Source organism: Peromyscus eremicus, chromosome 2, assembly GCF_949786415.1.
Source record: "Peromyscus eremicus chromosome 2, PerEre_H2_v1, whole genome shotgun sequence".
NCBI classification, from domain to species: Eukaryota; Metazoa; Chordata; class Mammalia; order Rodentia; family Cricetidae; genus Peromyscus; species Peromyscus eremicus.
The window spans coordinates 14,281,736-14,304,632 of record NC_081417.1 but is presented as its reverse complement, the minus strand read 5'-3'; the positions used below and the strand labels follow the sequence as shown (position 1 = coordinate 14,304,632).

The following is a 22,897-nucleotide window of genomic DNA, read 5'->3' as shown; positions in this document are numbered from 1 at the left end:
AAGACTGTGTGCGCCTGACTGAAATCCTGTAACTATCCCTATTATCACAATTGGACTCCTTTACCAATTTTGTAATTTTGAACTGGATACTAATTTAAAACAATTGTGTCTGTTGCAGAGACATTGAAATAGGGGAGGGTGGGAAAAACGTAAAGAATTCCAGACACAAGAGCAGGAGGAAAACCAACACAACCCAAACCTGCTCATCCCCCTTCCCCCAGGCTCATTTATAGCGTGGTTGGTGGACCCGCTAATTCCAAAAATTAGAGCAAGGCTCCTCAACCTCCCTAAGGCTGCCCTGTGACCCTTTAATACAGTTCCTCCTCTTGTGGTGACTCCCGACCATAAAATTATTTTTGTTGCTACTTTATAACTGTAATTTTGCTACTGTTATGAACAGTAATGTAAGTATCTGTGTTTTCTGTTGGTTTTAGGCGACCCCTGTGAAAGGGTCCTCCCACCGGAAAAAAAAAGGGCCGAGACCCACAGGTTGAGAAAGCTGAATTAGAGGCTCTGAAAGTTTACTCTAACCCATTTTCTACCCGTCCCCTATTTAAACGGAATGTTTTCCTCGCCCTGCCTGCTAGATAACCTCTGTCTCTCCACAGTGTCTAGCAAACGCTGAGGGACAGAGGAGCGAGGGCTCGTCTCCCCAACGTTATCTCAACGCCGGGTTCTAGACACGCGATGCAGGTAGCAGAGGCCGTGGCCAGGGAAGTTTGGGGAAGAGCAGAGCTCTAAGGCACACAGCTTCCAGGAAGCGTGGGGGCCGGGGTGCGGCGGGCGCAGAGCCGCTCCAGGCGGTAGGCGTTGCGGAGAAGGCGAGCGCAGGTGCTCGGCAGCATGGCCGAGCCAGGCGGGGGACGCGCTTGGGTGGCGAGAGGCGAAGCCGTTCTGTCCTGTTCCTTAGGGAGGCGTGGAGGCGGCTTCCGTGCATTCTTCCGAGAACTTCGCGGACAGCTCAGCAGCCCTTTCCGAAGGCGAATCCGAGTCAGGAAAGTCGGGTTAGGCGACCCGGGCTTGCCCCAGCCGGCTCCTGCGCGCGTCACCTCGGAGCAGGGGAGCGCGCCCCGCGACCCCGCCCGGGGAGGCCCCGGTGGGTGTGGCCTCCGCCCAAGGCCCCGCCCCTCGAGCCCGGCGCGCGGGGGGTGGTGGAGGGGCGGGGCAAGGCGGTGGGCGGGGCGAGGGAACCGGGAAGAAAGGGCAGGGCGGGTGCGCTCGCGCCCGTGTTTGGCGCTTGAGCGAGGGCGCGCCGGTGCGCGCGCAGGAGGGAAGCCAGCCCGGGCGGCTGTTGTCGGTCGGACCGGAGGGGCGGTGAAGTCACCTGCGAGCGAGCGGCTGCGCCCGTCGCGGCCGGATCGCGCCGGCCTCGCGGGGCCCCACACACCCTGCGAGGCTGGGGCCGGGGACCAGGCGGGGTCCGCGGCCGGAGTCGCCGACGAGGAGGAGTCGCAGCCTCGGCGCCGCCGCCCGCGCCGGGCCGGGTAGGTGCCGCGGGGGTCGGGGCGCGCCGGGCGGCGGCGGGCTGGGGACAGGGAAGCGAAACTTTGCGGGCCCGGGCCGGCCGCGGCGCGGGGGGGACGTGTTGGTGCGGGCGGCGGCGGCCGACGCCATGTTGGGGTCTGTGGGAAACGGGGCGCTCCCGGGCGGCTCCGCTCCGGGCCGGCGCTCGGGCTGGAACCGCCTCGGTCCCGCCGCGCCCGTCCGCGGGACGCCGCCCCGGAGGCTTGAGTCCCGGGACGGCGGCTGGGGTCGGGACCCCGCGTCGCGCCCGAAGTTGTGGGGCGCCAGGACTCGGGCCCCCAGATCGTGGGGTCTGAAAACTTTGCAGGGTCCGGGCGTCAGGGGCACGCTGTGACTTCAGCAGCGTATTTTATGACTTTATATGAAAATGGCACCGCAGAAATTGGCTCTGATGGGAGCAATGGCTTACAAGCTATTTGGAGTGTTTAAAGTTTTATGATCTTTTGCTGAGTTTTTAAAAAAATGTTATTAAAGGTCAAGAGCTGGTTCCCGAAGTTGCTCGAGTAGCCTTGTATACTCCAAGAATATTAAAGCAGTAAGTTGTGTTGAGTGTGCAGTGGAAGCCAATAGAATTCAGGTTACACCTAAGCAGCACTTCAGACTCCTAGTACGTTAAATTGGTAAATGCCTTCTTTGTTATGTTTTTTTACGTTGCCTAAGAGACTCATTAAAGAAACATTGAGACGTGAATGTTCAGTTGACGTTAAGACATATGTTACTTTCTTACAAATAAAGTGAAGTAGTCCAGTGTGTTGGCTCCTGCCTGTAGCCCAAGTACTCGGCCGAGCGGGGCAGGAGGATCGTTGTGAGTTCGAGTCTAGCCTGGACTACAGAGTGAGCCTGTCAGAAACAACCCCCTCCAAATCAACCAACCATAACAAATAGAATAGGATGATGTGATCTTGACGTTTCAGATTTTTTTTTTTCCATTCTTTTTCCTTTTGGTTCCTTAATGGTTCGTGAGTTTTGCCTTTATCTCTTTCTGTACTCTTGTAGCTTATGGGGGCCTTGGGTTAATTCAGAATTAACAAAGGCTATTTTTAATCACCATGGGTCATGGTAGCATTGGGATGTGGATAGTATTAAGTTGCTTATTTGGAAAGCACATGTAATCGTCCTCCCCCAGATGAAGCTGGTGGACAGCATGAGTTAGCCTAGTAAATGAGTATCATTAAAAAAAAATAAAGACAGCTTTAAAAATATGTTAAATGGGCTAAAAAGGCTCCTAACAATGCAAAAGCCCTAAAACATGTCTCTTTTTACGCTTAATTTTTAAAAAACACTCATTTGTGTGTAGTGCGAGGCACACAGCCTTGTGGAGAGGTCAGAAGACAAATCACCAGTTTCTTCTTTCTACCCCGTGATTGTGAGGATCCAGCTTAGGTGCTTAGGCTTGGGGGCCGGCGTCTTTCCTTACTTTCTAGCCACCTTCTGGCCCTCTATTTTTAATTATCTTTTATTTGTGTGTGTGTGTGTGTGTGTGTGTGTGTGTGAGTGTGTGTGTGTGTGTGTGTGTGGAGGTCGAAGGATAACTTTTGGGAGGTGCTTCTCTTCCTTCCAAGGACAGAGCTTAGGCTGTCAGGTGTGGCCTTGAGTGTCTTAACCCCCTGAGCCATCTTGCTGCCCCTCATTTCATTCTTTAATAGGTTAGATTTGTCAGTTTCCTTAGTTCTTTAAAAAAGAAAGAAAGAAAAAGACAGGACAGGCTCCAAAAGCCACACAGAGAAACCCTGTCTTAACCCCCCCCTCCCCCAAAAAAAACAAACCCAGATTTTATTTTGCTTCATGGTCAGGTCAAATTCATTTATATATATATATATATAATTTTATTTTTAACCAAAAATATTTATTTATTAGAAAGGAGTTACTTGGCTGATTTCACAGCTCTAGCAGTCAAGCTGATAATTAACTGAAGTCTGCTGACTGAAGCAATCTCCTTTCTCTGTAGCATCACGCAGCTCATCCCTGTGGGGCATTCTCTGTCGTCTTGTTTCTTTCTGTCACTTATCCTTCTGATTGAGTTTAGGTTTCCAGTGTAACTGTCTCCTAAGAGCTGAAAATGCAAGGGTGTGGTGTTGAATCTTTTCTTAAAAACACTCAGTTAAAGCCGGGGGTGGGGTGGGGTAGGGTGGGGGGGGGGCGGCGTTTGTAGTGGGACATGCCTGGAATCCCAGCACGCTGAGGCAGGATTGCGGAGTTTGATCTGGGATGCAATAGTGAGAACTTGTCTCAAAACCGAACCCAAACAGAACCCACACCACCTCTTAAGGCTGCACTCTTTGAAGCTTTCTGCCCACAGTGCCCTCAGGCTTCCTCTTCCTCTCCAGATTCAGTTCCCTTCCCCCATGGCGTCCTGGAAGTGTTGCATAGGTCTGTGTGGCGTGCGCGCCCTTGACAGCAGGCATCCAGTGAGGTCCAGCAAGCCGAGAACATAACAGAGGCTCAGGGAGGGTTTGAATGGATTCCTTGTACACGTGCTTCATGAGTTTACCAGATTGTATTTTCCGTGGGGTAGTTGTTAAGTTTCTGTAGTCTTTCCCCTTCGTACCGTGAACTCCATTCAGTCCACAGATTAGGTGGTCGGACTTTTCCTTTTTAGTTCTTTCTTTTTAAAAATAATTAACTTTGGTAGCTGAATTTTGACGTGGGGATACAGACTCGAATATTCATGAAATTTCCAATCGGACGATGACTGACATGTAATTGTGGTGAATGGAGAGAAGCTGTGGGTGAACAAGAGGGTACAGTCACTGCTTTAAAGTGTGATTGGCTACTTTGCCCCTGATGGAAAATGAGAAGGTTATGTTTGTGTGTACATGCCATTCCATCAAACTGATTTTGTTGTGGTCTTGTCACAGTTGTCTTAGGAAAAGTGAATACAGTCTGCTTTTCTATTGATACTTACCTTGGAGGCTCAGCTTTGCATGTACCAGCTCTTTGCGTAAATAGTAATCATCAGGCTGAAGTATAAGTCTGAATGCTTCTTAAGTGTGCTTTTGCAGTGCTAACTTAAGTTGCAGAGCTTTTCTAGGGTGAGGTAGGTGTTTAGTAATTTTGTAAGGACTGTAGAATTTGGATTAATGTCTTGTCCTCACCTAAGAGAAGTCTTTTTTCAGGTCTCATGTAGCCTAGGCTGGCCTCCAGCACCATATAGAGTTAAGGAGACTTAGGCTCCCAATCTTCCTGCCTCTAATAGTCCTTCCCTACTGTACCTCATTTATTTACTTATTTTTTGTTGATGGTGTTTTCCTTTTTTGAGAGAGTGTCTCCTTATGAAGAAGATCAGGCTGACCTCAAATTCTCCATCCTATGCTTCTGCTTCCTCAGTGGTGGGGCTGTAGGCGTGTGCCACATTCGAGCTCCTCAGTCTAAAGCACAAACTCGGGTGCACAATTTGAGGAGGACCTGGGAGGAAAACAGAAGGCATTTTAGTAATTGCTATGAGCACCCTGGAAAGAAAGCAACTTGAATGCTGGGAAGAGCCTTTGCTCCGTACTGGCTAGATTCTTGAACAAGCCATTTCATTCTCTAAGCTCCACTGGAGCCATTTGTGAAAAAGTTGTGAAGATTCGCGAAGATGTTGGTGTACGTGCTTGGCACACAGTAGTATCATTTTATTGAATTTTCCACTTAACAGCCGTCTCCTCTGTGGACAACTACTGAACTCCCTCCATTCTGGAACCCCGCACGTGCTGACTTTTCTGTTTGACAGGTGGATACCCAGAATGATTATCTTTTGGATTCCTTAAAGGACTTCAGGATAAGTGAGCCAAACCAATTTCTTCTTCCTGCAACACTAACAGTCCACCGCAGGCTTTCCTTCAACTTTTCAGTCCTAACTCACTTTTCATCCATGTATTCAGTCAGTTCCTGAATTGTGTCTGCTGCTCTTGAGTCCTCCCCTTGCCTTCATTTTGTGCTCTGTTGTTTTTATGCTTTTTTTGTTAGCATGTCTTAATCACATAGAACACTGGGTCTCACTGATGTTTGTTTCTGTGCATGTATACAGTGTATTTTGCATTGATCACCTTTCTTTTTTTTCTTTTCTCTTTTTTTTTTTTTTTTTTTTTTTTCTTTTCCGGAGCTGAGGACTGAACCCAGGGCTTTGTGCTTGCTAGGCAAGTGCTCTACCACTGAGCTAAATCCCCAACCCCAAGAAAATCACCTTTCTTGTTTTGCTGTAATACTCTTCTGATTTCTTTGCTTTCAGTCTTGTGTTTTCATATTCTCTTACTGTGGTGATATATTGTGCACCCTAATAAAGCTTGCTTGAGGATTGGATGCCAGCCACTGAATTAGACACAGAGGTCAGGCATTGGTGGCACACACCCTTTATCCTGTCACTTGGGAGGCAGAGATCCATCTGGATCTCGGTGAGTTCAAGGCCACACTGGAAACAGCCAGGCAGTGGTGGCACACGCTTTTAATCCCAGGAAGTGACAGCAGGGTGGAGAAGGGTATATACAAGGCGTGAGGAAACAGGAACTAAAGCAGTTCAGCTGAGACCCTTTTAGGTGAAGACTCAGGATTTCAGTCAGAGGATTCGTGGAGTCGGTGAGGTAATGGGTGGTGGTGGGGTTTGCTCTGCTTCTCTGATCTTTCAGCTTTTACCCCAATGTCTGGCTCTGGGTTTTTTATTAAAAGACCGCTTAAGATTCAAACGACACTTCACTTCATCCTGTGTGCTGTTTCTGTATATTGATACTTTCCTATTAAAAAAATTTTCTTTGGCCCCCATTGCTTGTATATTCAAATCTACATTTTCCGATCTTACATTCTCTGGTTTTGTCTGTTTTTTTTTTAAGTTTTTTTTAAACTTTATTTTTAGTTATGTGTACTTGTGCTTATCTGTGTGTGGATATGTGCACATGAGAGCAGGTGCCTGTGGAGGAGGCCAGAAGAGGGTGTTGGATCACCTGGAGCTGGAGTTATAGAGTCTGTGAACCACCATGCCGAGACCTGAACTTGGGACTTCCGCAAGAGCAGGTCTCACATAGCCTAGCAGGCCTCTCACTGTGTAGCTGAGCATGACCTTGAACTCTTGATCCTTCTGCCTCTACTTCCCCAAATGTTGGGGTTATAGGCATATGCCACCACACCCAGCTTCAGTCTGATGCTTTCTTTTGCAGTTTATCACCTATTTATTTTACCAAAATTAATACTCGAGCTCCAGCAAAATGATTAAGCAGGTGAATGCTATTACTATCAGGCCCGATGATCCGTGTTTGATCCCTGAAACCCACATGGCAGAAGATCAACAGTTTTTGCAAATTGTTCTCTGATTCTGTACTTGTGTGCCCTGGCACTCATGTGACCAAGTATGAGCATATACACACACACAGAGATATAAAAATTATTTTTTAAATTAGTACTCTACCACTGTACTTCCTGCTTGCCTTCCTTCACATAGCCTGGGCTTAGGCATCTCTTTTCCTAGAGTAGACATACGTGCCATCATCTACCCTTCCAAATAGTTAACCTACTTCTTTTTTTAAATTTTAAACTTATAGTTACATCATTTCCTCCCTTCCCTTTCCTCCTTCCACCACCCTTGTTCTCAAATTTGTGGCCTCTTTTTCTTGGTTACATATATCCATCCATCCATCCATCCATCCATCCATCCATCCATCCATAGATACATATATTCCTATATACATAAGTGGAAGCTGCTTGGCCTGTATAATGTTACCTGTGTGTATATGATCTCAGGGCTGACCATTTGGTATTGGATAACTGATTAGGAGGCTCTTTGCTGGGGAAGACCATTCTTCCAGCTCTCAGCATTCCCTTGTTGCCTGTAGTTCTTAGTCTAGGGTTGACACCCCAAGAACTTTCCATTCCATTTTAGCACGTCCATTGGCATAACTGTTGTTCAGGTCTTGTCTAGGCAACCATGTACAGACTTTAAGGGTGTATCTTCTCTGACATTTCTAGGAGACAGAATCTCACAGCAAACTTCCTGTTTCTCTGGCTCTTAAAATCTTTCTACTGGGCTGGAGAGATGGCTCAGAGGTTAAGAGCACTGGCTGCTCTTCCAGAGGTCCTGAGTTCAATTCCCAGCAACCACATGGTGGCTCTCAACCATCCGTAATGAGATCTGGTGCCCTCTTCTGGTTTGCAGCATACATGTAGGCAGAACACTATATACATAATAAATAAATCTTAACAAAAATGTAAAAAAAAAAAAAAAATCTTTCTGCCTTTTCTTCTACAATCATCCATGAGTCTTAGATGCAGGAATTGCATCAGTTGGGACTGGGCAACAAACTGTGATGTCTTGTTCCCTACATTTTGATTAGTTGTGTTTTTTTTGTAAAGGTCTCAGTCTGTTGCAAAGAGAAGTTTCTTTAATGAGGGGTGAGAACTACTCTTATCAGTGGGTATAGGAATAAATATTTAGAATGTAGTTAGAAATTAAGCTGGTTTAGTAAAGTGTCAGAAACAAAAATCCCAGCACCAGGCATGAGAAGCCATGTTTTGAATTGTTGGCCAGCATGTTGAAGAGTCTCCCCAAACATTACTCTTGCCCTTGCTTGCCTCCCTGAGGTGGAAGAAAATCCCTGTTGCTGAAGACACGATGCATTGACACAGGACCCAGAAGGGCCTGAGCTGATCTGACCTGAGGAAGGCACCATGCAAGCTTCCAAGGGAGGGAGGCAACCAACAGTCCTCCCCAGCTCTGACACTGTGAGCCACACCAGCTGGCCTGACATAGTGGCCCTAAGAGTGCAGTAGTGGCATGAATACCTTGGTGGTAACCAGCAGCTCTCTAGTGGGATTCAAGGTCTGCCTAACAAGAGGGAAGCCGTACCTGGTACTGGAGACGGAGCCCTGGGCCTATCTTGATAGGAGAAGAATCTAGGTTTTTTTGTTTCAAGATTTCGGCCTAGATGTCACATGGTCAGAATTATCACAGCTCAACTCTTAGCCCTAAGACCATCTTTGTGTGTTCCCTGTGTAACTAGCTGGTTCTTTGCTTCTCTGCTGTTTAGACTTTAAGAGCACATTATTCCTCAGTTTCTAGTACATTGCAGGGATACTAGACCCCTTTCTTACCCTGTTTCTTTTTTGTGGTGGTGGGGCGTTGTTTATTTATTTGTTTTTGAGACAGGATCTGTATAGCCCTGGCTGGCCTGGAAGTCAGTTTGTAGACTAGAGTGCTGGAATCAAAGGTGTATGCCACCATGCCCGCCATTTTTTTTTCCTTTGTTAATTGCTTCCATCATTTACTTTCCTGTAGAAACAGACCTGAATTATAAATACTTGCTTGTATAAACTTGAGATTATAGCTACCTTTTTTTTTTTTTTTTGCCACAAAGATTTTAGCTTTGAGTGTCATGTTTACTAGAGTTTTATATGGTGCCAAATGGCTAGTGACTGTTTTACTGCTTGGAATCCATTGATGTCATCAATGATTGCTTCCACATTACTTAGAACCGTAGGGATCATTTTATACTTAACCTCCATCCCCTCCCCATGCTCAGTGTTCTGTGTGGACATTACTACTGAGCTACATCTCCAACCTGGTGGTTAGTTTTAGCTTTACATCCAGTTAGTCATGGTAACCTCACCCCCAACTCCCATCCCTTACTCTGTCAGGCCCTAAACCTCATGTAGTCCAGACTGACCTCGAACTTAGAGCTGTCTTCCTGCTTCAACCTTCTAAATGATGGACTGCAGGTGTGAGTCCACACTCACCTCTTAGATCCTGTTTTCCAGCTCTTCCTTCTAAAGCAGCGGCTTTTACTGTTTGCATAGTTATTTTAGGAAAACTTAGATCAAATCAGGCTAGTCTTTCCAAAAGTTTAAGCAGGAAGTCTCAGGAACTAAGATAGTGTGGTCAGGTATCTTGTCTTTTTCTTGCCTCTCACTCCAGTGACTCCCAACATCCTCTACTGAAACTGTGTGCATTAGTGTAATAAAAAAAAACCACACTTACTTCAGGGTCTGGTTTTCATTTTCTGTGTATTTTTATGTATTTCCTTCTGAAATTTCGCTTATTCTTTCAGATATTAAAATGGTAAATTATGCGTGCCACATATTCATCCCCTCCCTCACTTCCTGATTTGTTGACTTTTTTATTATACTACTTAACCAATTGTGCTTTGTATTAAAATTGAATGTAGAGCCTTCATTCTCTGTGTCTTGTTCATTCTTTTTTCCTAACAAGTATAAACAGTGAGCAAATCAGAAGTGTTTTGAATGATGCTAAAGAAAGTGTTGGGAAGCTCGAGCGTTTGCCCCTTTGCAGGGTTGCTCAGTTCTTCCTAAGCCGAGCACTGCTGCTCCCAGGCCCTCTCTGCTCAGTGTTGGTAATGGTAGAAATATGCTTGTAGCATCATTTTGTATTGACAGAACAGCTGTGCTTTTAGAAAGGGAAGAACTCTTATAGATTATTGTGACATATTGGGGACTTTTTTTTAAATAGGAACTTCCGGGCTGGATGTTTAGAATTCATAATTAGATATAGTTAGATTTGCTTGTCAATCTGAAATTTGTGGATTCAGTCAAGTGCTTGGTGTGTGGGGAGCAGTTCCTGTTTTCTTTGAAGATCAGCAGGCTTTAAAGATGTAGTTGATTTTCAGCAAACTCCAGATTGAGGAACTGCTGTTACCTGTAACTGCGGTCATGTTCAACTCCGTGTCTGTTCTGGCATGTAGAATGCAGCAATTTTGCAGGTGCTGTTTGGAATACATAATTGTAGAGAATACTGTTTTTGTTTTCAGGAACTCCCAAATATTTGAAGTAAACGTGTATCCAAATTTCAATGAAACATATAATAAAGTATGTGCTACTAAGTGGTGTGGAGATTTAAAGATGGAATAGTGTCTGGCTCCCGGGCTTTTGGCCTGAGTACCTCTTGAGGGCCTGGTGAGATTTCAGCAAACAGAAAGAAGACAGGAGGAGGTGTCCTCGTGCTGAGTTCAGAGAGGGGAAGAAGCCCAGAGCAGGCTGCTGGTGAGTCTGGTTTATGTTCAACAGAGAGAACATGGAGCAGGTGAAGATGGGGAGGAGGACTGCAGGAGCTAGGGTCCACGTGGAAAGCTTTGAGTAGCCCCTCCTGCCCGGCTGGTGGTGTTTCCTGGTCAGAGCTGTAGCTGGAGAATGTTAATCTTGCTTTATTTAGGACCGACTGTTGGAGACTCGGAGGATTCTTTAGAAACTTGAAGTCCATATTCTACTCTCCCGAGTAGACCTTTAAAACAGACAGCAGCTAGTCCAGCATCTCCTCAGTGAGTGGTTCTTCTGTTTTTGCCCCTAAAATCTTGACCCGTGACTCTGTTATTCTGTATAGCACGCTGTGTTTCTTCCTCCGACCTGTCCTATTTGCAGTCTCCTTCCCTGACAATCTCCATAGTCACTTTAGGAATCCTTTGCCCATGTCTTTCTTACACTGGAGCAGGCCTCCCCACGGAGAAGCCGCTGTCACTCCTGGTCATGTTCGGTTGTGTTGGTGGCATGATACAAAGCTTTTGAATCTTTTCCTTTAGTATGTGGACTGCCAGAGCGAGCATGCTCTGTTTTTGTAGGTACCATTGGTAATATCAAGTTATAGGAAATAATTTTGTTTTCAGGAACTTCCCAATCTTTTGGAGTAAGCACATATCCAAATTTGGGCCTGTTGGTGAAATAAAAGCCCTCTTGACTGACGTTTAATTTTTATTTTTTATCAGTGGCCCCTCCTAGATACATAATTAAAGGTCCACATTGATAAACTATTTCTGAAGGGAGCAGGGAATAACAAAAAGATCATGTATCCCCTAGCATCCCATAAAAATGTGAGTGTATCTAGCTGTGAAGTCATAAGAAAGTTATTTGACTTAAATTATTTCAAACCTATGGATGTTTCACCTGCATGTATTCATGTGCACCACAAGCATTGCCTGCTGCCAGCCGAGGTCAGAAGAGGGTGCCAGATACCCCGGGACTGGAGTGACAGATGGTTAGGAGCTGCCAAGTAGGTGCTGGAGTTAGACCCCAGGCCTCTGCGAGAACAGCCAGTGCTTTTAACTGCTGAACCAGCTCCCCAGTGTTACGAATTTGAGTGAATGGGGACCCAAGGCTGGCCAGGCCAGGGTATCCCATGTCTGAGGGAAACATGCTGGGCCGATGCAGCAGGGGCGGCAGCGTGTGGAAAGTCATTCGCTCAGGCACTGCATCCACGTGGAGAGTTTAGTATAATAGAGAGAGAGAAGGAAGAAAGAGAAGGGAGAGAAAGCGGAGGTGTGCACACCTTGTGGGGATGGGGGGAGAGACAGACAGACAGAGGAAGGGGAGGAGTTTTTTCTTAAAATGAGGCTTTTATGTCAGGATGCAGGATGGGGCGGGACTTGAAGGGGCAGGTCAGAATGTTAACACCTAACGTATTTGACCGGCTTGTTTAAGAAATAAGTTTTTATTTTGTTTGGAGAACAGTCCTACCATGTAGTCCAGGTAGGCCTGGAGCATTCGGTCCTCCTGATTTGGCTTCCAGTGCTAGGGTAGTAGGTGTATAGGTGTATGGTATCTACTGGGCTCTCAACCATTTTATGACTCAGTTTACATTTACTTATTTATTGTTTATTGATTTGGTAAAGTGAGTTATTTTCAACTAACATCATCATCATTCTTATTCTTTTTTTTTTTTTTTTTGAGACAAGGTTTCTCTGTGTACCCCTAGCTGTCCTAGAACTCATTTTATAGCCAGGCTGGCCTCGAACTCACAGAGATCCGCCTGCCTCTGCCTCCTGAATGCAGAGATCAAAGGCGTGCTCCACCACTACCCGCCTTAACGTAATATTATTAAATGAAAGAGTAAAGTAAATGTCTAATAGGCATTGATTAAATGTACTTGCTTTTCCTTTCATGATTGAGATTGTGAAGTAACTTACCTTTTTAATTTTAGGCAGATGTGGTGCCTAGGGAGACTTGCAACAGTTAATGTAGTTTATAATATGATTCAACTCTTGAAGTTTCATTTTTCTCTCAGCTTTGATAACTCTAAATGTAAAATACAGCATTGATACATTTAAACATAAAATACAGAAGTTTGTTCCCTTTTTCTTATCTAAGAAGTCAGTCTATTTCCTTTATTACCGCTGATTCTACAGATCACGTTAGCAGTGATTTGCTACCAGGGCAGAAATCTTAGTGGTCAGGCCAGAGAGGCAAAGTCTTTTCTCCTGATTGAAAAGGTAAATTTAACTCAAATTTAGTTTGCTAAAATTTCAAGTGTTTCTTCTTTGTTTTATTATGCTAATATTTTGTTTACACTTTTACCTAGAGTAACTTTATTATGCTGGTTATTAGATTATGTGACTACTAAAAGTAGGTAGGCACTAGACTATTTATTTGGCCTACATGGACCGAGAGGAGGGGGGTAGTTGGCTCTCCTATCCCCATGCCCAGGCAGGCTGTTTTTTCTACTGTTTTGTTTGGTTGCGGAAGTTGCTGGAGGTCGAGCAGGCTTTCTGCCACAGAGCTTTGTGTCCAGGCGGCACCTCTTTGTTTTCTCTTCCCGTCGGCCCAGTGTTCTCACCCTCGGCTCTGTTCCTCTGTAAAGTTTCAGTTCAGCAGTACCTCCCACTTGAAAGTCTTGATCAGAGGTTTGCAGGAGATGCCTTGGTGGTAGAGCATTTGCCCTGGGTCCAGTCCCCAGCCCTGGGCAAGGGGGTAGGGAGTTAGGGGCGGGGGTGTCGAGGGTGGGCATGTTGGTAGATTCTGGCAAATAAGACTTGCTGTAAATGGGAAATCCAGCCAGCCCACTTATTATGTAAGGTCAGTGTTTTAAAGACAGAAAGTACCTTACTATTTTATTGAAGGTGGCTGCTGCTGCTTTTTCTTTTTTAAATTAGGCCTTTTGGCTCATAGTTTTTGTTGTTGTTGTTGGGTTTTTTGTTTTTTGTTTTTTACTGTAACCTGTTAAGTTTGAATACTGGAATTCATTAACACCAGAAATTGTGAGTAAGAGTAAGAAAGTAAGTTTGGCCAGGCATGGTCCACATGCCTTTAATCTCAGTCAGAGGCAGGCAGCTTTCTGTGAGCTCCAGACCAGCAGGCCTGCTTGGTGAGACCCAGCTCAAAAGGAAGGAAGGAAAGAACTTAGGCTGAGATGAGACACTCTGATTTGCAGGCAGAGGACCAGCACTGTAGTCTGGACAGGTGGGTCTCCTTAGTTGTGAATGGAGTCTCTGTCTTTGTCTTATCTCCTCCAGGGTTACATGTAACAGGTGCTGAGCGTGCCCCACTGAAGAGTGTGCCCCTTTAAAAACATGCAGGGCCTGTCTGCCAGAGAACGGAATTGGTTTTCTTCCTAGTCCTTTCTATTCTGTGATAATCTTTCCCGGAAGAGCAGGCAGCAGCGTTCAGATTGGACCACATTTTGCAGCCCTCTTTCCCTGAAGACCCTCAGTAAAGCATGTAGCGACTCTGTCCTTGAGTATACCAGTGCTCTTGCATTCTGGTTATCACAGCGAGTCTCGAGTCTCGGGAGGTCTTAGTGCCTGGTTGTGCCGGTGGTGAGTTAGGGCCCTGGAGAGAAGTCTCTTTGGCATTGAGACAGAGGATCTCTTTTACCAGAGAATGTTGCTTTGGGGTGTGTAATAGCAATGTGGGTCACAGTGATATGTATGCTCTTTTGATGACTTACTTCACTACTAACCCCCATGTACTCTACCCCCACCCCAGGATAGCTTGTACATGTGTAAAGCAGGGTTTGTGTATTTTCTAGTCCATTGCTTTTCATGTCAGACACATGGGACCTATTTCAGGACCAAGAAGGATAATGGAAGGGTCAGACATAGGTCACAGCCTGGCAATGAAAACAGAAGAGGGCTGCCATGCTTATTAAATAAACGGAGATAATAAAATGCATCATTTATCATGGAAAGAATCACGAAGAGTGTGTGTTTTTGTATCCTTGTAGTATGTAGTGTATTTATGTGTACCTGCCAAACTTTGGAAATCATTTGTTCTAGCCAAAGACTAATTCTTTATGCCCAGACTTCTCCAAGTTGCATCCTTCTTAAATGGGTGAGAGCTCATGAGCCGGCTCAGTGGGTAAAGGGCTTGGTGTGCCAGCCTGGTGACCTGAGTCCTTCCATCTCCAGGACCCACATAGAGGTGGAAGGAGAGAACAACCTACAGAGTGGTCCTCTGACATCCATGCACATCCACACACAGCAGCTACAACTACAGTAATAATAATAATAATAATAATAATAAATTTTTAGAGGGGGAGATTTCTGAATAAAATAAAAATTCAGTCCTAATAAATTGCTAAATTTGAGCAGTGACACATTATTGGGAGCCTGGCTAGGGAAATTGTGGCATTTTAGGTCATTTGCTTCCATTCCTGTGTCTTCAGTATGTGCAGGGTTTCCAGAGGTTAGTGACAACTTTGTGTTCTTCCATGTGGGTAGAATGCTACCATATTATGCTGGTGACAGTACGGAGGCATTGGGCTTGATCCCTGGTGTGCTATGACAGTCTCAGGCCAAGTCATATAACCCCCTGTGGCTGTTTACTCATCCATAAGATGGAACTCATACCGCACACGTAGGTAAGGTTGCTGTGAGTAGGAAATGTGGCCATGTATGCGTGTTCAGCACCTCACTCAGCTCTGCAAGAGTCAGTCCAGGCTGTGTCTGCCTCTCTGCCAAAGTTGCTCATATAAGCTTCCCTGGGAATCATAAGAACCTCTGGCCACTCACAGGATTTGAAACAGTTTCAGTCAGAACTAACAGATAAGAGATTCACTGTTCATTCACATTTATGTGTTGAGCCCAGCAGTGGCCACAATAGGAAACCTGTTTGCACTGTTCAGGAGTTGGCTTAAATGCGGACAAGTAGTTTAGTTTTTAAAAAGTGCCTTTGCTCCTCTGAAATTGTCCTTTGTGCCTAAAGTGTGTCCCCATACCAATTTAGAGAGGCCTTTCTTGACTATATAGTTGGGGTGACTTCTGACTTGTCTGTTCAACCTTTACTTTTTCCTTTGGTGTTTGGAAATGGTCTTGTGTAGACTGGCCTTGTTTGTTCTCCTAACTCTCCTGCTTTGGCCTTCAAGGGCTAGGATTACAAGCATGTACCACAGCCTGGATAAAGGCAGGGGATCTGAAATTCTGGCTCGAGTACAGAGCGGGTTTGCAAGCCTGAGACCGGGAGGAAGGGAGAAAGGGGAACGGGAAAGAGCTCACAGCATTAGTTCCTGCTTGGTTCTGGATTTTGTTTTCTGTTTCCCCTGGAAGAGTAGGGAACTTGCTTGTATCGTGTTTTTTCATACACACAAATCAGTGTCTGAGGAAGACTTTTTGAATGGTCGAATGTAAAGTCTGAAAATACTTTTCATAGATAAGTTTCTATTGTAGATACTGTTTTTTAATTTTATTTTCTGTGTACTTTTACATTTTATAAGTAGCTATTACACTTTAGTAGTGTACTTAATCTCAAGATAAATTTTTCAGTTGTATCTTATGTCTCTAAATTGAATGTCTTATTGAGAATATGCTGTGTTTAGTTGGCACATAAGCTGTGAGTATCTTTGAATCTGCAGTATCTTAGGTTTGATGAAATGTAGTGTGTATTTGAGATGGTGGTGATGGATAGTGAGAGACGACACAGAGGACTGGTCACTTAGTTAAGACCTTCAAGGTCTGAAGCCATCTGTTGTCTGGCTCACTGATGGGAGGACCTGCAAACATGCCAGTGCCCCCCCCCCCCCTTGTGAAAGGCAGCAGAGATGCAGGAAGAGCCCGACTTACAGTAAGCTACTGATGGAAGAAGGCAAGAGGGGTCAGAGCATCATCAGTTGGTGAGCCGAAGACAATTTAATCACGCTGTTTGTCTTTAAACGTTTCCTTTCAAACCTTGGTGTTTTTCAGTGTGATTGTTAGTGTAGTAGTACTCGGTTGGTGGTTAAAATAGAACACCATTCAGGGACTTGAGAGAGCTCAATATTGGAGCTAGAGATTAGATCTATGATCATTAAATAAACAGGTTGGGTTTTTTTTTTTTAACATTGTTAAAATGTTTTTGTTTATCTTGAGTACATTTCGTACTTCTTGTCAGTTTAAAGATGGCTATCAGAGGGCCTCTGCCTTTCAGGTTTCACTGCAGCCAGTGGAGGCATGGGCTTCAGTCCGTTGGTAAAAAAGAAGCTAAGGAACACATAGAATGTGACCAACATGGAGGATGGAGTTTGTTGCTGCTGCTGTTTCTGTTTCTGTCTCGCATAGGAGGATGTACTGGAGGAGATGCTCACTGAGATTGAGGATGATGAAGAGGCAGCTGGAGTTGTGGGTAGTAAGGAAGACAACAGTGAAATGTACTTAAACACACATGGTCGTGTCTGCTTCACATACTGTGTTTTAGGCAGGGAATGACTTAGATTGAGGTTGGAGAAAACAAAAACCTGGTAATAGCTGGATGTGGTAACACATGCTTGTCATCCCAGTGCTCAGGGGTCTGGGCTAAAGGGGGTGGCAAGTTCAGAGCCAACCTGGGCTATGTAGTGTGAGATCCTATTTCAAAAACAAAACAAAACCAAAAACCTACCATGTAATTAAGGGCCTTACACACTATGCTAAACTTCATATATTTTAAAGATTAAGGGGAATCGTTTGAAGTAACAACAGCAGGATCAAATTAGCATTTTAGAGATCACTGACTAGGGATTGGTTTAGAAGGGAAGCCTGGAAGCAGGGAAGCATGTTGGGAAACATTTGGGAATAATCCAGGAAAGAAAATTAGCCTAGGCTCAGAGGTTGTCTGTATTTTATTGGGAAAATAGTGGTCATGTTTTTAAGTGTGTGTGTATTAGACATTCTGTTCTCCAGCATCGCATTGAGATTCAGGTTCATGGAATTGGGTTTGTTCTTTTGCAGAAGTAATGTGTTAATTGTCCTGTTGTTTTTACTTGTGCTGGTTATGATGGCACACACTTGAGAGGTAGAGGCAGGAGAACTGTGTTCTAGGCCAGCGAGGGCTACAGTGGAGGGCTGTCTCTACAGCCTTTGTAAATAGTTGTGTGACTAGGATTGTGTATTGTGGAAGGGTAGAGGTTTGGATTACTATAAACACTGAAGATGTAGTATGCTCAGTCATTATTTTACAGGGAAGGAATATTGGATTATTTGCCTTTGGAAAAAGCAGTGTCTTGGGCGATTAAATTTTGTTATTTCCTCTTATAGGAATTTATAATTTATAAAGAATTGTGCTAATTCTTTTTCTTTTTCTTTTCCAAAAGGTTATTAGCAAAAAATGGTGGATCGCCTGGCAAACAGTGAAGCAAATACTAGACGGATAAGTATCGTGGAGAACTGTTTCGGAGCAGCTGGTCAGCCCTTAACTATTCCTGGACGGGTGCTCATTGGCGAAGGAGTACTGACTAAGCTGTGCAGGAAGAAGCCTAAAGCGAGGCAGTTTTTCCTGTTTAATGACATTCTTGTGTACGGCAACATTGTCATCCAGAAGAAAAAATACAACAAGCAACACATTATCCCCTTGGAAAATGTCACCATTGATTCCATCAAAGATGAAGGAGAATTACGGAATGGATGGCTTATTAAGACACCAACTAAATCATTTGCAGTTTACGCTGCCACTGCCACCGAGAAGTCCGAGTGGATGAACCACATAAACAAGTGTGTCACTGATTTACTCTCCAAAAGCGGGAAGACGCCCAGCAGTGAACATGCTGCTGTCTGGGTTCCTGACTCTGAGGCCACCGTGTGTATGCGCTGTCAGAAAGCAAAATTCACACCCGTGAATCGGCGGCACCATTGCCGCAAATGTGGCTTTGTTGTTTGTGGTCCCTGCTCTGAAAAGAGATTTCTTCTCCCCAGCCAGTCTTCTAAGCCCGTGCGGATATGTGACTTCTGCTATGACCTGCTTTCCACTGGGGACTTGGCTGCGTGCCAGCCAACTAGATCAGACTCTTACAGTCAGTCGTTGAAACCGCCTTTAAATGACGTATCTGATGATGACGACGACGATGATAGCAGTGACTAAGGACACGTCGTGAAGTATTTAACTGGGTGCAGCTACCTGAGAATCAGCTTTGGGGAAATGTAAAAGTCCTAGCGCCCTCAGTTTTGCTCTCGCCATGACTTGGCCTGAGAAGGTCTTGACCTTGGTGCCTCTGTAGCCTGTAGAAAGTAGCCCCTTCTCTGCTCCTCTCCGCACTCTCACAGGGACAGACTGTTGCACATATAGCTGATACAGTCTTGGCTTCTGTTCTCCTTATAATCTAGAAGATTGTAATCTTCTAGATTATTTTCTTGTAAGTGGGAAAAGGTGTTTATTTAACAGATCTTGTACTACGTTTTTCCCACTGATAAGGAAAAACTAAAAGCACAGAATGATGGGAACAAGAGTATAAAGTGATTAATAATATTAGTGGCTTTTCCTCAAGCATTCTATGTAATGGTTAAGACATCAGTGGCAGAACGTGGTTTGCAAATTCTTTACTTCTCTTTCCTGAATGCCAAGTGGTGCCTTACTGTGACGGCATTGTCACGTGAAACACAAGCCCTACCTTCTTTCTTTGATGTAAAACACACTGGTGCTCTTACAGGTGTGATAAGTGAGTGTTTGATGGATATAGTTAAGAATATTTATTTGACAGCTACAAGGAGCTAAATCTTCACTCTGATATGGATACATATTTTTCATAAAATAATTGTGATTATATTTTTACATCTTCTAGGCACCAAATTACAATGGTCACATATATATGTTTGAAATTAATCAGTTGCCACTATCAGGAATTTGATTTGAAATATATCACATAGAAGTGGCATATTCCACTAGCTTCTACTTTCCTAAGACATTTTTACATATAAATTTATTTGTTTTACATTATTTCTAAAAGGAAAAATTTTATGAAACCATTTTTTGAGATAGGGGTTCTCTGTGCAGCCTTGGCTGTCCTGGAACTTGCTTTGTAGAGCAGGCTGGTCTCAAACTCACAGGGATCCATCTGCTTCTGCCATCCGAATGCTGGGCTTAAAGGCTTCCACCACCACCACCTGGCAAAAATAAAGGTTTTTTTTTTTTTTTTTTTTAATTCCACAGTAGAACATGGAGTCTACAGGAGAAGGATCTAGAGATTGAAGTTTGACTAGACTCCCTGTCTTCAAGCATTGTCAGTTTTATTGTGAAATTATCTTGATTTACATGTGGTGTTCAGTATTTTATGGAGTTTGTGATGCACCAGTTTCTATTTTTGTAAAACAATCGTTATGTTTTAATCTATTTCTGAAATCATTTGCAATATATGGAAATAGAGCAGTTTATGTTTCTAAATTGTGACCATCAGCGAGACTGCTTTGAGAAGTTGGAGTTCTTCTCTTGTGTTTGGAGGTGGCCAGAGGTTGAAGGCCCATTCACTGCAGAGCACTGGACGTGCTGCACACGTTCTAGGCACTCGTGTGCTGCAACAACTAAATTTTTAAATGTGGGGAACCAGAGGGCTAAAAGTTCTCATTTTTTCTTCAATCTGAAAAGCCTGTATAATTCTGCAGATGTCCTGGAGTTTGATTCAGTAACTTGTGGATGGAAGATTCATTGGTAGCTCACTATGTGGTTACAGTACTAATTTTACATTGCTGTTCAGTTTTGGAAGCATCTGAGCTATATAGGTCTCCCTGTAGGAAATGTGAAAGAAAAGCACAATAGAACTACGGCTTGGGGTTTTTGTTCTTGTTTTTGTTTTGGTTGATTTTACTATCAGATGGATTTTTATTTGTTTCAAAGCAACATAAACATGTAGTCAATAAGCATATTTGAAAAGGACCATTAAATCAGAGAAATTTGGATGGAAACTTGCTGTACACAGGAGTTGAGCAAATTCAGGAACCAAGGGGAAATGTCCTGAGATAACATTTGCATTGTCAACCTCTATTGATTGTTTTTACAATAAAAATATTTTGCAGCTTACTTCCTGGTTTTCTTTTTCTTTCTTTTTCTTTTCTTTTCTTTTTTTTTTTTTCTTTTTTTTTTTTTTTTGCACATTGTGACTTGAAGATTTTTTTCCCTTTGCTAAGTGTAAGGTATTCTGTAATTAGACTTTTCTATGGGCTTCCAGCTCACAAATAATGACATGGAGAATTCTTACTATGAAAGCTCGGCCTGTAGCTTAGGCTTGTTCCTAATTAGCTCTTATAACTTAAATTAACTCATTTATATTGATCTATGTTCTATCCTGTGGCATTACCTCTCTTCCATCTTGCACCTCCTTTTTCCTGTCCTTGTCCCCTGGCTTATCCTGCATGCCTAGGTTCCTCTTCCTCTTCCTTTCTTTCCCCAGAAATCCCACCTACACCGCCTGCCTAGCTATTGGCTGTTCAGCTTTTTATTACACCAATCACAGCAATACATCTTCACACAGTGTACAAATATCCCACATTTCCCCCTTTTTGTCTAAATAAAAAGGAAAAATTTTAACTCTTAACATAGTAAAACTATGTACAATAAGAACAATTATCAGGTAGAATTACATTTACACTGTCTAGTCCACCTGTATTAGGCAAATGTGAAGAAAGTATCATACTTAAACCACTTTTTATCATAACTTATGTTACCATTCTAAAAAAATCTTTTTAGACCTTAAACAATGTAAGCATTTATGTTTCTCAATCTTACAAACTTTATATCTCTTATGTAAGTCTTTTTTTAAAAATTTGGTATCAAGGAAAACTGTATACTATTGTCTTCAATCCCCATCAGAGACCCAAGAAGGATATAATATTACCTGAGTAAACAGGAAGTGCAGAGCAAGCAACTTCTAAAACTATAGAAATGACAGAAACAGCTGGTAGCCTGGACAGTTACCCTCTCAGCTAACAGCTTTGATGAAGATGAAATAGAATTTTGAGGAAACATTTAATAGAGAGTCATTCTGAGAGGTTAGATCACCTGAACTACTTGCCTTCATTGGTGTCTGGTTTTTTTTTTCTGAAAACATACAAACTTTTTTTTTTTGGGGGGGGGGGTTTCGAGACAGGGTTTCTCTGTGTAGCTTTGCACCTTTCCTGGGACTCACTTGGTAGCCCAGGCTGGCCTCGAACTCACAGAAATCCACCTGCCTCTGCCTCCCGAGTGCTGGGATTAAAGGCATGAGCCACCACTGCCCGGCCCACAAACTTTTAAAGATAGCTTATGTATCTGCATTAATGCAAGTATGGAATGTGTGGTGTATATAAGTCAGCTAAAGATGATTTTTTTTGCTATGTTTGAAGCAGGTAAAAAGCATCTGTTAACTTTATAAGTCTATATAACCAAGTCTCTATCCTTGCCATATGAAGGATGTCATGTAATAAGTCATGAGGACTCTGTAGCCAGCAAGATTTATGTCTCATCCAGTCTCAGAGCTGTTCACCATGTCAGGGGGTCAACATATATGTCACCTGTCCTGTAGTCTTTCTTGGCTTTTTCCCCTCATGTACGTAGCCAAGATCCTCAGGAGGTCTTCCCGGTCAAATCTGATCTTTATTAATTTTGAAGAGAACCATAACTTTTTGTTTTATGTGGAAACAAAGGCATAACCTCTCCCTCAATGCAACATATTTTCTGACTTCCATTTTGAAGTTCAGACATTCTTAAAATATACAGGTTGGTTTAATTTAGCAGTTTCCATAATCCAGTGTCTCAGCAGCTATTGTTTTTTTGTTCATTAGCATTCAAACAAATTAAAATGAACAAAGCACTATACAAGGTCCAAATATTACTTTACTCTCTCTTTAAAGACTTTATTTTTAAACTTTTTTTTTATGACCGCCTATACCAATTTTCTTTCTTAAGCACCTAAGCACCTTTTTAAGCATGCTGTACCTGTTTATAGAGTTTGTGTGTGTGTGTCTGGACCTGGCTTTACTGTGTGTCTGTAGCATTGTCTGACTGTGTAAGACATTTTAAACTGTTAGGCAGTGGTTAGGCCCTCCATTGTATGGCTCTAGCTGCTGGCTCTGTCCCCTCTCTGTTCCCCTAGAGCCTAGCTAGCCTCATGCCAGTGGAAGCCTCATTTACCACCCCAGTTCTGGAAAGTGGTTGAGTACACTTTCCAGAGTCCCTGTGAGGGCCCTCAGAGAGGGCCAGGCAGCAGCTGTGCCCATGCCAGCCGGCATGGCTTCTCTGTCTGTGATTGTGCCCCATGTTGGGTGCATTTGTAATTGGATTTTTCTTTGGGGCTCCAGCTCACAAATAATGACTCAGAGACTTCTTATTAATTATGAAAGATCAGCCTATAGCTTAGGCTTATTCTTAACTAGCTCTTCTAACTTAAATTAACCCATTTATATTAATCTATGTTCTGTCACGTGGTGTTACCTCTTCCATCTTATACCTCCTGTTTCTGTGTCTACTGGCGACTCCCTGTGCACCTAGATTCCTTCTTCCC

General features: G+C 43.7%; 1 protein-coding gene across 1 annotated transcript; it reads left to right on the top strand.

Annotated features, from left to right (window-relative positions):
* Positions 1–1,305: 1,305 nt before the first annotated feature.
* Plekhf2 (pleckstrin homology and FYVE domain containing 2) lies at positions 1,306–18,738 on the top strand. The gene is made up of 2 exons (XM_059255650.1): positions 1,306–1,484; positions 17,747–18,738. The coding sequence occupies exon 2, from the start codon at positions 17,761–17,763 to the stop codon at positions 18,508–18,510; it is 750 nt and encodes a 249-aa protein (XP_059111633.1). The 5' UTR covers positions 1,306–1,484; positions 17,747–17,760; the 3' UTR covers positions 18,511–18,738.
* Positions 18,739–22,897: the final 4,159 nt, after the last annotated feature.